The 19,922-nt window shown below is 40.1% G+C and overlaps 1 protein-coding gene across 4 annotated transcripts in view; it reads right to left on the bottom strand.

Moving 5' to 3' along the window:
- ARHGAP35 (Rho GTPase activating protein 35) overlaps positions 1-19,922 on the bottom strand; it is a 133,797-nt gene that overhangs the window by 78,066 nt on the left and 35,809 nt on the right. For all 4 annotated transcript variants that reach the window (XM_063109410.1, XM_063109411.1, XM_063109412.1 and 1 more), the window contains exon 2: positions 1,268-5,143. In XM_063109410.1, the coding sequence (XP_062965480.1) occupies positions 1,268-4,951 (3,684 nt within the window). In that variant the 5' untranslated portion in view covers positions 4,952-5,143. The remainder of the gene's footprint in view (positions 1-1,267; positions 5,144-19,922) is intronic.

The raw sequence follows: 19,922 nt of genomic DNA on the forward strand, positions 1-19,922 counted from the left end.
GAGCACTAAGGGCTGCCAAACTGGCCTCTATGTAACATTTTGCAACAGAATTGCCAGCTCTCAAGACATCCTGAACTGATTTGGTATGTCATGTAATAATGTAAGTTTTTTGGCAAACTTTCTTTCCAAAGGTCCCTGCAATACTTTCACACAAGTGACTTTGTTCTCTTTGTTTCATGGAAGGGAAAGGAGCAAAAATTTTCAATGTAGAGAAATCATTCTACACAGTATATCACAATGCTGGTTGAGGGTTATTATATAACACAGTTCTGTTGTGTCTCACCAAGATGTCTTTCTCTGACAACAAACAAAAAAACCCACAAAAAAACAGAGTAGTTCCCCCTACTCTTAATGGGAGAAAAAAAGAAAAAGAACAAACTGGGAGTTTTTTTTTTTTTTAAATCTCAAAGCCTAAGCCCAAGAAGTCAGGGTACTGCTTACCATCTCTGCCCTGCAAACTACAATTCTATGCAAGAGAAAAGAGGCTTCATCTGCTGCTGCATTTGGGACTACCGGCTCTATATCTGAGCAAGCCTATTATAATGCATACAGTTTAACTTTTTCTTTCCCTTTTCCCTTCCTACCCAACTTATGGTCCCTAAACAAAATCTGAGGCTCTAACTGATGGCAGCACTGACTCACTTAACAATAAAATAATGAAGTTGCACGGCACTACAATTTTATAAATATGGAACATGTTCATAACTCTCAGTGGCAAGATTCTTATTTTTCATTTATGTATTTGAAGACCCTTCACTGATTTGTGTGTGCAAATAATCACCCAATTTTTCACTTACCTAAAATGCAGCAACCTTTACACATCAGCAAGGGGAAAAAGGAGCACTTAAGAGATGTATGGATGAAACGTATGTTTAGCAGTAAAGGACTGAAGTATGCAATTTTGGATTCTGGTGTTTAAGTGAAGGAAGAGCAAGCGTCACTGGCTGCGCAACTTGTCTGGACATTACGGTCTGCGCTATCTGCTCATTTTGGTAATTAATTCATTATTGTTTTAGACAAAGACAACTCAAGGTATCTATCCAAGATCCTAACTACTTGAGAGCTACTAGAAGTAGCTACCTGAGACACTAACTTTTTAATTCTAAGTCAAAGAGTAACACCCCCCACCCCCACGCAACACACACACAGCAGGATATTTTTTTCTTTTTAACCAGAATAAGTTGTCCTTGAAAAATCATCATGAATTAATTCTCACTGAAACCCTGTGCAAGACACTCCTATGACTTATCCCAAATTGGTGTCTTACCTTAGTGTTCCTCCTTAGACTGCGAAGAATATTCCTCCTCCTTGGGTCTTCGTCTGTTTCATATGGAATGACAGCATTGTCCCCTTTATAACCCTGGGATGCCTGATCCTCCTCTTTCTTCCTGATGGGCCCCAGCTCATCATCACTCCCCACGCTGAAGCTGGTTCGGTAACTAGCAAATCTCCCCAGCCGGGTGCATCTCGTCCTGTACAGCACTGGCTTGCTCACAATGGACACTTTGCGGCCTCGCTCTAAAGAGCTGGTATCCATTTCACTGTCAGATCCATTCCCACTGCCATTGGACTGGGCTTTGTTGATATTCCGAATGGTAATGATTTTCCCTTGGGTGCTATCATGGGGCACAGAGTATATGTTTTCTTCTTCATTCCTTGGCTTGACCACAGCATCCATGGGTTCAGCATAGTCAGAAGGATCAAACCCATCCTGAGGCAGCCAGGGACTAGAAGACACAGACTTTCTCTGTCCATCCCTATGGCCTTGATCTAAATAAGATAGATCCCCTTTTGTAATCTCAAAATGGACAGGAGGCTTTGGTTTGACTGGTGGAGGTACTTTGTTGTTCAGTTTACTCTCAAAATTGCTCATGATGAAAGACAACCCATCATTTCCCTCCAGTTCCATAGAGAGCTTAGAATGGTCTTTGGACAGAGAGGGCAGTGATGTGTCTTCTCGGAACAGGCTGTAAGATGGGGGCTCAACATCCTCTTCCGAATCCTGCAGGTTTGAGTTGCAGAGCGGAGATCCTGCCCGGGGGGAGTTAAACACCTCTTCTGTCGTACTACATGCCTCGGCAGCATTATCGTACATATGAGTAGCCTCGATTATGTTCTTTTTCTCCACCACATCTTTAAAAAATGGGTGAAAGATCTCAAGTTTATGCTGGGGTTGGCTACAGGGGATGCTTGTGAACCTTCCATCAATATCTTGAGCAATCTCCTCCCCCTCAGTTAGCTGTTCCCGACTTAAGTCATTGTCGAGGACGTCTATAGCGCCATCAGTGAGTGCTACAAGTTGAACGGGGATAATATCCTGCACTTCACTAAGAAAGGCACGTAACATAGCCAAGGAGGCCTTACGTTTTGCTGAATAAAAAACAATGTACCCATGAACCAACCGGCTCTTTCTGATGCTAAACGAGGAATGGTATGAAAGAATAGACAGTTCAATGCGCTTCTTGTGTAGTCCGATTGGTAGTTCAAGTAAAACAGAGTTGTTGCTTCCACAATGGGAAGACTTACAGGTTTGGGACTGAAGGACAGGAAAGAGTATGTCATCTGCACTAAAAGGATCTCCACACATAAGACACATAACAATTCGCAGATCAACATCAGCCAAATCTTTAATGCTAGCAGTAGAACTGACCAGGTTTAAGTTACGCTTAGAGTCCAGGAGTCCCTTCAAAACTTGACTAATTTGCTTTTCATTAATGTTACGTCCGTAACCAATGCCAGCAGAAGCAGGGTCAAGAAAGACACACTGAAGCTTGCTAGCAATTTGCTGACCTTGTTGTATTAAGCTGTGCAGGGTCTCTCCACTGGTGTCTCCTCTCTTGTTAACCAAAATTAATGTCAGGGGGAGATGGACTAAATGATTTTCTCGCCTGCCAAGTGTGGACTCTCTACTTTTCTCTATACTCTCCACTACATAGGATAACGATTCCTTTGAATTGTAAAGGCAGAGACAGCCATGGGGCTGAAATGTTGGCGTCTGGAAAGAGTTCACAGGAAGCCTGACATTCCCTTCTATTGGCCTCAGGGAAAGCTCATACATTTTACCATCTATCACATACTTGTCATCATTTGTACAAAGAGCTCGAATCTCATTGGCCAACTCTCGGGCAAGGCCATCTTTGCCCAAGATAACCAAGTTGATTCTATCAATGTTGGGGTCAGAGAGTGAATTTTTCTGATTCCGGTCAGACGGTCGGATAAACCGAGAACTAACCAAGTGCTCAATCTTAGCATCCACACAAGCTGGGCAGCTGGGGCATGTCTCCTTTGTTGGGTGGTACACAAAATGAATGTGCTTCAGAATAAGGGCATCACGCTCTGCTTGGAGCTTTTGTAATGCTTTAAATCGCTGTTCCTCCCCCAGAACATCCTGAATGACACCCATCTTCTCCTTGCTGGGCTTAGCATCCAGTTCCAGCTCATAAAACAATTCTGAATATTCCAAAAGCAACTCCTGAAACTCTTCTTTTGCTTTGTCTATAATTTGCTTTTGGTGTTTGCCATAAATATCCATGTATACAGATTCTTCCAGCCACTGGTAGAAATCTTCATTCATAATAAAACTACGGGCTTCTTCCCAAGGCTTTCCAGGAGTTATGAAAGGAGAGGTCTCCAGGTTTTCTTTAAATGCCCTTCTCATCTCAGCTCTTTTCCTCTCGTTCCTCAGCTTCTCTAAGTGGGCCTCGTACAGCTGCTCTGCAGGGACGGTGTCCATTAAGTCAAAGGGAATCCGTTCGTTTTCCATGTTGTCAATGTGGCTGGTGGCATCCCATGGTGTCTCTTCAAGCACAACAAACCACTTCAAGAATTCTGGCTTGGTTTCTAAGAGCTTTTTGGCTTTTATGCAGCTTAGGTGGTCAATTTCATCTAGATTAGATATGAGAGCTTCGAAAGCTAATGGCAGGGCTGCCAGATACAGCTTTCTCCTGCGCTCAATATGCTCGTGCTTGAGGCGGTGAATGTGCTGTAGAAATAGCTTCTTGGCTTTCTGAGTCCCTTCCAGGTAGATATAGTCCTGGTACTCTGGAGAGGCCTGCATCTTTCGGCTGACACTCTGCCAATTCTCATTGTGGTTTTTCACAATGCGACTCACCAGCCACTCATATTTGTCCTTTGCTGTAGCTATCTGCTGACTCTGCTGCTTTAGAGCCTCAAAATAAGGAATGATTTTTGTCTTTCCCCGACTTTTATCAATGAGTTGCACTAAGGTGCTAAAAGCTAAGTCCACATTTACATTGGATCTTGCTGAGGTCTCCACAACCTGGAGGTTCTTTTTGCTTAAGGCAAAAGTATGTGCATCTCTAATGTACCGCTCAACACCTTCATCACACTTGGTCAGGACCACCACTATGGGCTTTTTTGTTTTTGCAAGCTGATTGTAGAGATTGGAGACAAACTTGAGCTGGTCATCAAAATTCCTATTCATGCCCCTGCTGACATCAATACCAAGAAGAAAACCATCAATCAGCAGCTTTCCGTCTGGCATTTGTTTTTGCTCAAAGTCCTGCTCCAGCCCCAGCTGGTCAGTGCAAAAGTACATGAGTTTTTCAGCTGATGCCAGCTTGGTTGCAGCAGCTCTCTTGATATAGGGCTGTAGGGCCGTGCTTCGATGAGGCTGAAAAGTCTGATCATCGATAAATTCAGTCTGCTCCACAATGTGCATCTTACATTCCACACAATCCTCCAGGGAGCGGCTAACTTCTCCCCAGTAAAGAAAGTGGTCATTATTGACCACTCGCCCACCAAAGTCACTGGTGCTGAGGACAGAGGTATGGTCCAAATGAAACTCATCAGCACTCGGGCGCACAAAGCGGTTGCACAGACAAGACTTCCCAATGCCACACTGGCCCTTCTCCTTCTCTGTCCCAGACAATCCCACCACACTGATGTTGTAGGTGGGAATGCGGACATCTTGCTTTCTTGCCATCATCATTGTCGACACATCCTGCCACAATCAGCCACTTCCGAGATCAGATTAGTGTTTTGCAGTAGACCAGATGGCTTCCCAACATTATCAGTGGGGGCTGGCTGCCCAGGAAGTGAAAATGTCAGGTCCCATAGTGCTGTATACCAGTATAAGGTCAGTTTTCACCACGTCTCATCACCAAATAGACAACATTTCTTCCTAAATGGGGGAGGAAAAAGAAAACCCATTAGCATCATAATTTTGTAACCCACTTTTAATCACTGAACTGTAACAAAAATCAGTTTTTTTATTCAACAAATATTTAGCAAACATCTAATGTGCCATGCCTTATGCTGGGTGAAGATATAAGAGCAAGTAAGACTGACATCTAGTACCCTCAGAGAGGTTCAATCTAGTCTAATAGAGGAAGATATAAGAAAGCAATGTGCTAAGTGCTAAAACAAGAGTTTGAGGGCTCCTTGGAAAAATGGCTGATTCCAGGGCTCAGGCAGGGTAGGTACAAGATGAGCCAGGACTATTTTGTGCAAGAAAAAAATGATGGGGCATCTCATAATGACACAGGAGCCATTTTGAAGGGGCTCCCACTGGCCAAGTCTGGGACAATTTAAGCACCAAAATAATCAATGAATTATATAACCTATTGCAAAAAGTAGAAATTGAGTCCATACAACTGGATCAGACAAAAATCATGACTTGATACTAAATATAGGAGGGAAATTTTGATGAGGAGTAAGATATCTGCACAGAATTCTGGTGTCTCCTGATTACTTAAGGGAGAGAGGGGGAAAACACACACACACAAATACCCCAATGGTAATTACACAGTGGAGAAATTGGGCAACACTTTGACTAGGTAATCAAAATTAACATCACCAATGAGGGCCTTCAGATGCACTATTACCACTGTGCAGTATTATGGCTTAGAAGACATAACCTGAACATAATCATGAGGAAACATCAAACAAAAATGAGAAACATTCTATTTAAAAAAAAAAAGTAGGAGGGAGAGTTCTGTATTTTTCAAAAAATGTCAATGACATAATAGAAAAGTATAGCTACATAAATGTTCCGGATTAAGGGAGGATAAAGAGATATCTACCATACAATGATCTGACCCTAGAATGAATCTTGTACCAGAGGTGCAAAAAAGGCAATATAGGACATTATTAGATCAATTAGCAACCTCAGACTATGCATGGAATACTAGTTAGAAGCATTTTATCACAGTCAATACACAGAAATCAGTCGCATTTCTATATACTAACAATGAACAATATGAAAAGGAAATTATAAAGACAAGTCCATTTACAGTAGCATTGAAAAGAATAAAGTACTTAGGAATTAACTTAACCAAGGAAGTGAAAGACTTGTACATTGAAAACTACAAAACAGGCTGGCCAGCTGGGTCAGTTAGTTAGAGCACAGTATTGATAACACCAAGCTCAAGGATTTGGATCCACTTACTGGCCAGCTGCCAAAAACAAAAAACAAACAGAAAACTACAAAACACTGCTGAAAGAAAGTAAAGACAAATAAACGAATTTCAGATGTCTTCGGTCTGGGTTCTGCTATTTCTTCTTTTCTTTTTACTTGCTAATTTTTAAAAAACTTGAAATATAATTCACATACCATAAAATTCACTCACTGAAAATGTAGACAGTTCAATGATTTTTTAGTACATTCATTTAGTACATTCACAGCTTGTAAAAATCACCACTATCTAATTCCTGACCATTTTCATCACCCCAAAAAGAAACCACCAATTAGCAGTCACTCTCCATTCCTCCAGCCACTGGCAAGCACTAATCTACTTCCTATCTGTATGGACTTGCCTGTTCTGAACATTTCATGTAAGTGGAAGACAAAGAAATGAAAACACACCCCATGTTCATAGATTGGAAGACTTAATATTGTTAAGATGTCAATATTACCCAAATGGATCTACAAATTCAATGTAGGCCCTGTCAAAATTTTTTGTATAATTCTTTGTTTTGGGGTGGCTGGACGATATAGGGATCTGAACCTGTGACCTTGGTGTTATAAGGCTATGCTCTAACCAACTGAGCTAACCAGACAGCCTTTTGCACAAATCTTAAAATTCCTGTGGAAACTGAAGGGACCCCAAATAGTCAAAACAATCTTGAAAAAAAAGAACAAAGCTGGAGGGAGGACCCACACTTTCTAATTTCAGAACTTACTACAAAGCTACAATAATTAAAACAGTGTAGTACTGGCATAAAGACAGATACACAAACCAATGGTATAGAATGGAGAGCCCAGAAATAAACCCGTAAACCTTCATATGGTCAAATAATTTTTGACAAGGGTGCTGACACTAATCAATGGGAAAAGGATAGTCTTTTCAACAAATGTGCTGGGAAGACTGGACATCCACATGCAAATAAATAAAGTTGGACCCTTACTTAACACCGTATACAAAAACTAACTCAGATCAAAGACATAAAACTGTAAAACTCTTAGAAGAAAACACAGGGCAAAAACTATGACACTGAATTTTGCAATGATTTCTTGGATATGACACCAAAGGCACAGGTAACAACAACAACAAAAAATAGACAAATTGGATTTCATAGAAATTTTTAAAATTTGTGTATCGAAAGACAATATCAACAGAGTAAGAGTTCAGTACTAACCAGCAGCTTTAAAAAAACAAAACAAAAAACCCAATAGAGTAAAAAGGCAACCCACAAAATGGGAGAAAATATTTGCAAATCACGTATCTGATAAGGGATTATTATCCAGAATACACAGGGAACTCCTAAAACTCACCAAATGAAAAAATAAACAACCCAATTCAAAAATAGGCAAAGGACTTGAATAGACACTTCTCCAAAGACGATATACAAATGGCCAGTAAGCACATGAAAAGATGCTCAAGATCACTAATCAATAGGGAAACGTAAATCAAAAGTACAATGAGATACCACCTGACACCCATTGGGATGGCTACTATCAAAAAAACAGTAGCAGCTAGCCAGCCAGCCACACACACACACACAGACACACACACCAACTAAAAAAAGTAAAATGATAAATTTTATGTTATGTTTATCTTAACACAATAAAAAAAATTAGGGAAAAAAAAGTAATACAGGAATGATAAACCAGAAAAAATAAAATATTTTATCAAATTTATGAAGTTGACAACTACCATGTAAAGGAATATCCCCACTTTTAAGAAATACACATTGAAGTATTTTAGGGAAAGGTGTCAGGCAATTATGTTTTAGCCTATGTCTAAGATGGCAGTGGGCGGACGGGAGGAACACCCAAAATGGCTGTGGAGAGTCTCAGGTCCCTAGAACAGCACGCTTTCCAAGAATCACAAACCCCCCCCCCCTTCTTCTCACCACATCCCCTTCCTGTGTGCGCGAATTTCTCCACCTATAGAAAAATCCCAACTCAGCTTAAACCCCGCTCGCTTCCCTCGCCTGCCTTCTCAGCCTGACTGGTATAAAGGCCCTCCGTGACTCCCCTGCTGCTGCTCCCACTCCCGGGAGGGCAGCCGCTGGTTCATTCTGCCTGCCTGACACACTCTGGTTGAGTCCCTGTCTCCTGGAGTGTTTTCTTTTCACGCTCAGGCTGGGGCTTTTCCTTTCGAAAGGGGCCATAGTGCATGTAACTGGTCCACAAAAAAAAGTACGTGCATACTGAGAAAGAGTAAGAACATAAATAAGTAAAATGTTTCTATAAGTTTGTAATTATTTCCAAATTAAAAAAAAAACTTAAGGGTGTGAACATGAGGTAGTTTCCCCGACAAAAATGTAAGCTCTGTAAGGATAAGGCCCAGCCCTGCCTAGTTCACTTCTGTGTCCTCAGCCTATGGCACAGTGCCTGAAAAGATTTACCAAAGGATTGAATAAGTGAATGACTATAAAGCATTAAGGGTAACCAAACCCAGCCTTTCAGACTTAGGAAAGCTTTTCTGGAGGAAGTTCCACCTCAGGTGAGTGTGAAGTATGAAGTGCATTTTAGACAGAGAGAATGTCTTTTCCCCAACAAAAAAAGCAGTTAGCTGGGGGAGCCAGCTGGAATAAAGTGTGAGGGGCGGGGGAGATAGTTAGATGCATTAACAAGTAAGCAAGAACTGTATTAAGCCACTTTAAGACTTTGGATTTTTTCCCAAAGTTTATGGGGAACCACAAAATGTGGCTGAAAAGTGGCACCTGAAAGGACCTAAAGTTTTAACACCAGAAGTAATGAAATATTATGTGGTATTACAAAGTCTTCAGCAACTTTCCGGCTGAAATATGTAAAATAAGTAGTCTTTGGCTGCCTTGACATAAACGGTCTTCTGGCTACTACTGTTCATATTGCACTGTCTGCCATTTACTTATACACTCGAATATGACGGTGCAATTGCTGAACCTACAGCAAAATGAGCAGTCTCCCGAGACAATCACAAAGAGGAGAATTTAAAATAAACAGAGCATTTATCTTTTGAATCGTATTTATGTCTGGTAGGAACCTAGCATTTGCACAACGTTAATACATTTTGTTAGCCTATCTCATAAGAAATGCCACCAGCAGTCAGACCACTACAAATTATTCTGATCCAAGGGAGCAACGAATGTGAGAGCATGGCTTTTCCCTGCGATAATAACCGCAAAAGGTCACAGACCTTTTCCAAACATCCAGATCTTCCTTTGATAACCCAGAAAGCCAACCCCTCTCTGGAAACAAAATGTGACTAGATGTGGTATGTAAAAATGGTTTGACCATTTTAAAAAGAGAAATATCAGGGCCGACACCGTGGCTTACTCGGGAGAGTGCAGCGCTGGGAGCGCAGTGGCGCTCCTGCGCGGGTTCGGATGCTATATAGGGATGGCCGGTGCACTCACTGGCTGAGCACGGTGCAGACGACACCAAGCCAAGGGTTGAGATCCCCTTACCGGTCACAAAAATAAATAAATAAATAAAAATAAAAAAAATAAAAAGAGAAATATCGACTGTAGGTAATCACCTCCAGATAATGGCCTGCTCCTAAAGAAGCCAAGTTCCAGACTTCAGCAGGAACAAACCAGGCATCCATGGGGAGGAGAAAAAACAAACCTTTCCCATCCTCCACTTCACTAGGTGATTGCTTACATAAACAAAAGTATAAGATGCTTATGAATATTGAAAGCATGTTTACACATGTCCTATGAATACCTGAAGTGGAAAGATTTGTACAAAATCAAAACGCGTTTGCACATTATTCTGTAGTATACACATACAATTTTGTTTCAGCCATGAGCATATACTTAGGTTTAACAGAGCCTCAGATAGGACTATATATGAAGGTTTAAGGAAGTCAAGGGTGCTCCCCTAACAGAGCTCTATCAGTTCCTTACCCCAGGGTATGGTAGGTCTCAAGGTCACCCACTCTACCAATCTTGAAATGCAACTTGGTGACACTGGTCCTACTTCAAGTGACTGTTGCATGCAGCTGGCAAATCACCCATTGTCTATGACTTCATTTTCCCTGCAAAGTGGGTCTAATAATCTATCCCTTCACAGAAATCTCAGGGAAAACAAAACACCAGTCTGCTTTTAAACCTCAAGAAATAAAGATACTAGCTCACTTTTGAAACAAACTAAAATGGTTATTCAACATCATTGTTTAGTTAAAATTTTTTAATGATATGATAGTTTCAGTTATCTGAAGGATGTAGCAATTGATATTTTAAACCGAGGAAATGCTACTGACAACTAAAAATATGCAAAAAAAAGTTTAAAATGAGAATTAGCTGGCATGGAAGCGGTTAATTTCTGGACACCTGGTAACTTTCCACTTGTTAGAAACTTAGTAAGTTCCTTGGTATAAGTACACACTTCTTAGCTTTGATGTCTGGATAATGCAGTTTTACTAGTTCCTCAATTGGACTGAATTACACGGTAAACAAAGACTATTATAAATCTAAAAACATTTCAAACACTTGGTTTAAAGGAAATAACTTTAAGTGCTTTGGTCACAAACACGTTCAACTTTTCTAAGAGGTGGGTAAAAAAAATTAGCTGAGTCACTAAATTTAATGATCTGAAGGCTACAAAGAAAGAGAAAGTAGGAGGCAGGGCATGTCCAAGACTTCACAATGTCTTTGGAGTTTAAATGGGATGGGATCCATTGTTCCTAGCGGGCAACTAAGATATTCAAACAGCAAAATCTTAAATGTCCATGCTAATAATTTTCCAATCCTAGTCCTTTTTAAACCGAAGACTTACAAGAGAGGGGAAAAAGTATCCTTTAAAACAGTAACTCCTTTTATCTTTGAGTTTTACAGTTATTTATATTAGAAAAATAAAAACACAGAACCTAAAAGTTTTACGTTTTATGCCTTGATTCAATTATTTCAGGGAAGAAAATACTTCAGAAGTATTTTCAGTTCTCAGTCACAAATACATGCTGTAATAAAACATAATAACCCAAAACATTGGCATGCTTTTTTAGAGTTTATCACCAGGCATCCAGAGTTGTTTGTGATCTGTTTAACCAAGAAACCAACTCCCCACTAGAGTACCTCAACTGGAAGATAGAAGGAGGGTGTTCTCTTTTTTAACACCTCTACGATACAACAGGGTGAGAAGTGTTAACATTCCCAAGATAGCACACATTTCATAGGACCCAGAAATGCCATGGTGATCCCAGCATTACTATAACTTCTAAAGTTCATACTGTCAACAGCTCTATCAGGATATGCCTGGACGTGTATGTATCACCCTCCCATCCCAGCAACCTCACCCCTGCCTCCTGCAATAGGAAACATTTTTGGCTCTAATTTGGATTGTCCCATAAGACACTGATTTACTACCATTATCCATAACCAAAATTACTGTCCCCATCTATAACAATATTCAACATCTTCTGAAAACACATTTAGTTTCAAACAACCATATACAGAACACCACCAACTAATAATACGATAAAGAAATAATTACACAGGGAGCTATGAGCAAAGGAAATAAAATATTTGTTACCATAATTTTCCTTAATCTCAATAGGGGACAGGAACAAAACAGACATTGAAACTAACAGAAAGCAAAAAGCATTTTTAAAACCTTCTCAATACTTCATATTTCTCAATACCTTAAATTTCTGAGTGAGTTTTCAAAGCTATGGAATTAACGTCAGCAGCTGGTTAAAAAACTGTTTGCATTAAGCAGATAAGAGTCAGCTACTAAGGAAAAAGGAAGAGCAAAAGGAATGGATTTATGTAGGAAGCACTTTCCCTGTTAAGACAGATTCCTAAAGGAGAGTTTTCCAGAGGAATTTACTTTCCAGATAAACCAGGATGATGGGATATAAAAGTTCCAATAAGAAGAGAACACTATTCTCTGGTCTATTGAACCAATGAATTTAAACAAAACATTTTTGAAAATGCAATGCTTTCTAGGCCGGCCCCGTGGCGCACTCGGGAGAGTGCAGCGCTTGGGAACACAGTGGCGCTCCCGCCACGGGTTCGGATCCTATATAGGAATGGCTGGTGTGCTCACTGGCTGAGTGCCAGTCATAAAAAAGACAAAAAAAAAAAAAAAAAAAAAAAAGAAAGAAAATGCAATGCTTTCATTTTCTTTCTTTTTTTTAAAAGATGACCGGTAAGGGGATCTTAACCCTTGACTTGGTGTTGTCAGCACCACGCTCTCCCAGTGAGCAAACAGGCCATCCCTATATGAGATCCTAACCCTTGGCCTTGGTGTTACCAGCACCACACTCTCCTGAGTGAGCCATGGGCCGGGCCCTCATTTTCATATTAATAAATGTTAAAGTAAATTTTATTGAGATTTTTGTTTGTTTTTCTTTTTGAAAAAAGATAAATTAGAGAAGAAAAGTTGGAAGTGGAGTCCAAGGTCCTTATTCATCCAATTCATTCATTTGTGAAATCCAGATAAATTTAGAAAACTTTAAAGTTAGTGATATGCAAAAATGATGTGTCAGGGCATTTAGGTGTAAACAGGAATTACTGTATAACCTTTTTGAACCTGAGACACAGAGGGCATCGTCTTTTTCTATGAACTGGATTTCTGTCAGAATCTGAAGCAATACTCTTATTCTACTCATCTCCTTACCACATGAGGAGTGTCTTATGAAATGACCACATCAAACTCAACAAGCACAACATAGCCTCTAGAACTGAATAAAAGAGAAAAGGTCGCCACATTTGATGGCTCCAATTACAAAGCAACTAAATTCCATCCTTCCTTCATATTTCAGCAGATAAATCACTTTCGTATTACTCTAATCTTTAGAATTGAGAACTGAACTGTCCATCAACCAAGTCAAATACATACTTACAGAGCAAGGACAATGTGATGAAACAAAGAAGAATAGGGCACTGTCCTTGCTGACGATCATCTTTTAATTTACTTGAGATACAATATTTATACTTAAAAAAAATAACTAAACCACAAGACAGTAAGTGGTATAGACCATTTCCTGGGATCCAGAGACAGGAAGAGGAGATCATTCAGATCTGGGGTGGATGGAGAAGGAGTAAGAGCAGAAGTGAAATTTGAATTGGTACTTAATAGACTGGCAGGGCTTTGAGGGGTGGTCCAGGCATTCTCAAGACATGAAAGGGCATGAAGAATGGTGACTATAATGGGAAAGAACTAGGCATGTTTTGGGATAGGCTGACTGGAAAAGAGTTTTCATGCACAGGAGGTAGAAGACGAGAAGAGCAGTCAGGGCTCAGACTAAACAGACTGTATTTTTACCTGTGAGAATCTAATATAAAAAATAATCTTTACCTCATCAATATTATTGCTGGTAACCTTAACTCTTCACCCAACAGCTTAACATAGTCTAAGGAGTTAATCGTCTTACATAAAAGAAAACTCCATTTAAATAAGGCAATTATATTTCTGCCTTTCAGTAAAATGCAAAATAAAATAATAACTTGGGGTGGGGGGGAAGAAAACTATGGATTTACAAAGGAAGAGAAAAAACAAGTGACATCTGCCCAGAATAGTACTGGTAGTTGCTCCCACAACTATGGGCTACACGCACCTACTCCTATCTACTATGGGAAGGTGGATTTCCTCACAGCCACGAAATCTCACTATATCCCTTGGGTTCTGGGTACAGGAAATCTCTGAAATGGGTCACCTGATCTTTGGAAAGACTGAATTAAGTTTTTACCCATCTGGTCTTGAAACATGTAATCTCATGCAACAGATGGACTATTCTTGGATATTGGGCATATGCATTCAGCACTATACCCTTTGTAAGCTCAATATACTGCACTCTCTGGAAAACCCAAGGAGAAAAACACAAAGGGATCAAAAGATTTTCAAGAACTGGTAACTCAGATGTCTGTTTTGAAAATAATCTAGCCTAAAGTCAATATTTTAAAGATCAGCTATGAAAGATTCTCTGACATTACACTTAAAATTTTTGCAAATGTGACCTCCTGCCCTTCTTGATTCATTTTTCTCCCCCATGCCCTGGTAAAGGTACCTCTGAATTACAATGCAAAACCAAGGCAAATTCAAAATTGGAGGCACTCCAATAAAGAATATCACAACCTATCTAGTCATTACCACAGTGAGCTGAGATTCTTAACAAATCAAGATTAAAAACAGCCAAGTCTTACTTTTGAATTTCTGGTATTAAGACTAATTTTACACTGATTTTTTAAATGGTAAATTAAAAAAGAAAAAAGAAAAAGAATATGGTAAATAAAACCTATAAAATTTTAGCAGTTGCTTCTGAGCACTTATGATCTATTCAGTTTTTTAAAAACTTCTCAGAAAAAAAGTTTTTTGAAAGAACATTCTCCATAAAAATATGTCTGAATATGCAAGAAGAGTGGAGGCACCCATCCAGCCAAATGTACCTTGCCAACAGAGGACAGTGCTGAAGAAACGGGCCTTTCTATCAAGTGGGAAAAAGAGGTCAGCTTATTTTCAAGTCCAACAGTAAGCCTTATTATTCCCCTGATGGCTTTTTAAGATGACATGAGGACTTCAGCCCATTATTTCTAATTATTCCTCACTGCTCATTAGCATTATTCTATGAATTGCCAGGTCTAAAACAGGCTATTGCTAAGTAATATAAGTTACACCACGTGCATCACGTTTTAAAAAAGAATGATTGGCTTTTATTTTATCTAATGCACCTGTTCTGAAGCCAAGACCAACAGTCACAAAGAAACAGACCAAATAAAATAAATGTCTAGGTCCACCAAATTTTAGTAGGGAACAATTTGGATTTACAGATTAAAGAACTAATTTAAGATTCACACTAGCAAAATCAAAACTCATATTCATCCTTTCCATTTTCTGGCCTCCAAATTTACTTGCATGCTTGCCTTGTTTCAAAAGAAGTTTTTTTTTTTTTTTTGTCTTTTTCGTGACCGGCACTCAGCCAGTGAGTGCACCGGCCATTCCTATATAGGATCCGAACCCGCGGCGGGAGCGTCGCCGCGCTGCCAGCGCAGCACGCTACCGAGTGCGCCACGGGCTCGGCCCATTTCAAAAGAAGTTAAAAACAGTATGACAGAGATGAAAAAACGAACAGTTACCAGACAAAACATGGAAAGGGTCTGGGATCAGCACAAAATTGTGCCCTAGGCTCAATTAATCATATTTGAAAATCTGCTAAATTCAGGTTGTTTGTCCCAAACTTTATCTAGAGGAAATGAATATATGAAATAATATATTTAAAATAAACTGAATTTTCCAAATGAAAAGATGTTACATATAGGCGCTATTAACAAAAAGTTATTATGAAAAATACTAGTAAACTTATTCAAAAATTGATCACCTCAATATTTGAAAAGCATATTTCAGGTTCCTGCTTTGAAGCTAGAAAGGAGATAGGATAGAAAAAGGACACAGTGGAGCTTCTGTTCTATTTCTTGACTTGAGAGGTGGTTACACAGGTATTCATAATAGTGTACATGCTTTATACACTTTTCTATACAGTTTTTAAAAAACAGACAAATCAGGGCTGGCTCACTGAGGAGAGTGTGGTACTGGTAACACTAAAATCAAGGGTTCAGATCCCCTTATTGGCCAGCCACTCAATCAATCAATCAATCAATCAATCAATCAATCAATCAATAAAAATAGATAGATAGATAGATAGATAGATAGATAGATAGATAGATAGATAGATAGATAGATAGAGACAATTCAGAGACATTAAGAAACTCAAGTTCACACAGCTAGCAAGTAGAGCTGGAATCCCAACACTGCAGCCCATCCTTTCAATGACTACAATACGCTCTCCCCCTTTCAAGATAGGCCCCTGCCTGGGGTCCTGTCAAACAGGTGACTAATTCTTACTATGGTAAGTGAGAAGAAATGTTGAGAAGCAGCACCCTAAGGAGCCCTGGATGTAATTGGCAGTTCTTCAAGGCTACTAAGAAGGCTCAATGGGTGGCATATCAGGCCTTTCAGTCTCAAAAGAGAAACTCCAATTTGATCTGTTTTATATGTTGGGGTCCCACGTAAAAATATTTTTTGTCTAGGGTTCTAAAAAAAGTTTAAAAAACTTTATGGTTCAAAAAACCACTTAATGCTCAGATATTTGGTGGTCTAATTCCCAAGCTTTTGCCAAGAGACAAGAGTCAAAAAGAGCCTTGTAACCCCAAACCCTTTCTTCTCTTCTCATTTGGAGCCCAGTCCAGAACCCCAGGTCTCCTGACACCACCCCCAGGTTTCTACCACACCATCCAGGAGGACCGGAACACCCAACACAGGCACATATGGCAGGAGAGGTTGGGGGCAAGTCTGCAGAGGACCTAGCCACACCAAAGAGAGTCTGGACTTCATCCTCTGAGGAACCATGGGCTTCTCGGCAAGAGTGGCATGGTCAAGTCTGGGCTGAAAAAGTTAATTCTGAAATCAAGATGCACATTCTCAACCTTCCTCCCTATCTCTATACTGCTATTTTACCCTCACTGTGTAAACACTTCCCGTGTAAAGTCCAATTCAAACCTGGTCATAATAAACACCATGAAAAACAACTGCTTATAATGGAAACGCTGACACAGTGGTGGTGTGAGATGCTCCTTTGAAAAGCCTTGTCAGAGCCCAGTCTTTGTAATTTTGTGGTGGCTCACAGGAAGCGCCTGGGAGCCAGATTCTTTCTGACTGTGCTCAAGGCCATAATTTCCTTCCCATACTTAAATGGATGACCCTGTGTCTCCTACTGTCAAGAGGTGGCCAAGGGGAAAGGGCAGATAAATAAGTAGCAAAATCTAAAGAAAACTGGCTGATTTGAAAAAAGAATTCCTAAAATTCTTCTGAGATTAACAACTGAAAAGACTTGTAGATGAACATGATCTGTTGTCTCTCCAAATGAGCCCCTGGAAGGCAGGCAGAGTTGGGTAGGGCTGGCAGGGCTGGCAGCCAGCTCGAGTAAAAGACGCGGAGAAGGGAAGGCGGTCCCAGAAGCTGCTGTCAACCTGTGTCCTAAGTGAGGTCTTGCTCCCACTTCCCACCCCCACCCCAGTGCTGTCTCTCCACACCACTCCCTGCCTCAGGTGGGCAGGCAGAGATAAGATTAACCAAGATCCTAGAATCAAAATGACTGGGAAGGAGACAAAAGGAGTGTCGGTCAGCCAGTACCATTTATCTCTGCTCCTAATCATATGTATACTTTTATGAGATTCTACTTATATGTTCTGTATAGCACTACATCCCCTGCTCAACACTTCAAGATAAATTTCAAACTACAGAAGTAACATATCATGTTAGGGAGTCCAAAAATAACTAAGAAAACACTTGTGAACATATAAGGAATTTAATAAATGGCATTTTTATAAAATGCTAGCTTCATGATTTTCCTTTAGATAACAGACCAGAATAGTAACTAGTTCCTCCTTATCAACCACCATTCCTTAGAAAGTGCTTGGCCTGTAATTTCAGGAAGATCAATGAGTCATCTCTTATCACTGCTTCAGCCCTCAGACTTAAGAAGAAAAACAGTCCAGTCTACTACTCTTCTATGGCAGCTGTCCTACCTCTAGAGGAAACCACCTTGACCTCATATATTTTGGCTGCTATTCAGACCACCGCATCTCTTGGTCCAAATTATCAAAAACATACTCACTCATATACCCTTCTCAGTTACATACTCACGGAATGCCTGAACTGTTTCTTCCTAACATAAACGCACTGAGCATTTCCCTTTGTGACCTCACCTCCTACTCCCAAGGTTACACACACAGGCCCTGGGAGGAGCATACAGCAGCTACTTTCATTTGAATAGTCTTAAAATCAATGTACAACCAATAGCTACTGCTGATTTCTAACTCACACCAGAAAGAATGGTATAGAAAAGTGCATCACCATTATAAAAACCTTACCAGCAGACTAATTTTGACTAGCATCTACTATGTAAAAATATTAAATGAAAACATATAACATGGCTAATCTGACTACTACAAATTGCAGAATGAAGAGAGGATTTGGAGATGAGCAGGGTCTCAACCAAGTTCCTTTACTCCTGCATGTATCTTCCCAACTCCTTAGACCACTGCCATGCCCCTCAATCCATTTGTTATTTCTGCTTTCTATTCAGAAAACCCATGGTGCAAGAGAGCTTGTCAGGGGCTTAATTTTGCTGTCCATAACACAACAAACACTTCTTGCTATTAACTCTCCTCGAGAGCACAGGTGTGAGCATGTAAACTTATATAACTTGTTTGTACCGAAATGCCATGTAAAACATACCAACCCTTCAGTCTTCTTCATTAAGGACATGATGGGTCACAGGCAGATGAAGAGATGACACACACTTTCCTGAGCCCTTTCCACCCAGTGAAAAACCATACACAGTAGAATAAGGTGGGGTTTCTCTCACTGTGTGTGTGTGTGTGTGTGTGTGTGTGTGTGTGTGTGTGTGTGTGTGTGTGTGTGTCTGTGTGTCTGTGTCTGTGGTTTGGGAGGCAGACGGGGGGGGTGTTGTTTTGTAATAACTTAGTCACTGAATTTACATATTTCTCCACTGTCTTATTTAAAATAATGGGCCTTTTTGAAAATGGAAATTGAAATATATGTCTCACAGCTTATCAAGTCTCACTATTACATGAGTTAAAAAAAACTTAGGCTACTCAACTCCATTTTCCTTACTATTTAACAGAAAGCTTAACTCAACCAGTTGAATCATGACAGCTAAAAGCCAAGTCAGGTGCACTCAAAAGTCAACTGAGCTTGAAAGTTGTGTGTCCACATTCCATACCGGCAAGGCTGTAAGCAGTGAGCAGATGCCACGGACTGGGCTAGAGTGTGTTCAATACAGCCTTCTCACACCCCTTCTCTATTTCTCCCAATCAAAACCCGTAGTCCTACAGGCACGAATCCCACTCTATAATCTAATACAGTAAGGCTAGTGTTGTCTGGAGTCACAAAGTTTTATACGTGCTTGCTTCTAATTAAAGACCATTTGATTTTAAGAACTTAATAAAAAGACCATAAACCTGTATCATTCGACAAGAATGCCAAGAATGCTAAGTACCCAACTAATATTCCTCCAAAGTGACCTTTATTAAGGGCTGCTTCTACTACTTTGCCAACTAACATGTCAGAAGGCAGAAACATTCCTACCTAGCATAGGCTATTCAACTTTAAAAAGCAAAGGCAAGTGAAAAGAACTTTTTCAAGTAACCAAAGCAGCTCAAATTTCTCCAGCAAAAAGTACTACTACAAACAGTCTCAAAAATGGCAAAAATCTAAGTTTAAAAAGTCACTTATAGTGCCAGCAAATGATTCAGAAGAATTCTGAGAAAGGTAATATTAACATTTTGTGGTAGAACACTTGGAGAGTAGCCAAGAGGCCTGGACTCTCTCCCTAGCTAGGTCATTAAATCTTGCAGGGGGGAAGGGAAAGCACACAGATAAAAACTAGTGAAATGGCATCTCACAGCCAAGCTATCTTGAAGGCTCTCGTCCATCAGCAGAATCACTGGACAGTGATGTTCTTCAAGGAGACAGGTAGGTCTCTTGGGGCTAATGATAATCTAAGTGC

The sequence above is a fragment of the Cynocephalus volans genome, chromosome 10 (assembly GCF_027409185.1).
Source record: "Cynocephalus volans isolate mCynVol1 chromosome 10, mCynVol1.pri, whole genome shotgun sequence".
NCBI lineage: Eukaryota > Metazoa > Chordata > Mammalia > Dermoptera > Cynocephalidae > Cynocephalus > Cynocephalus volans.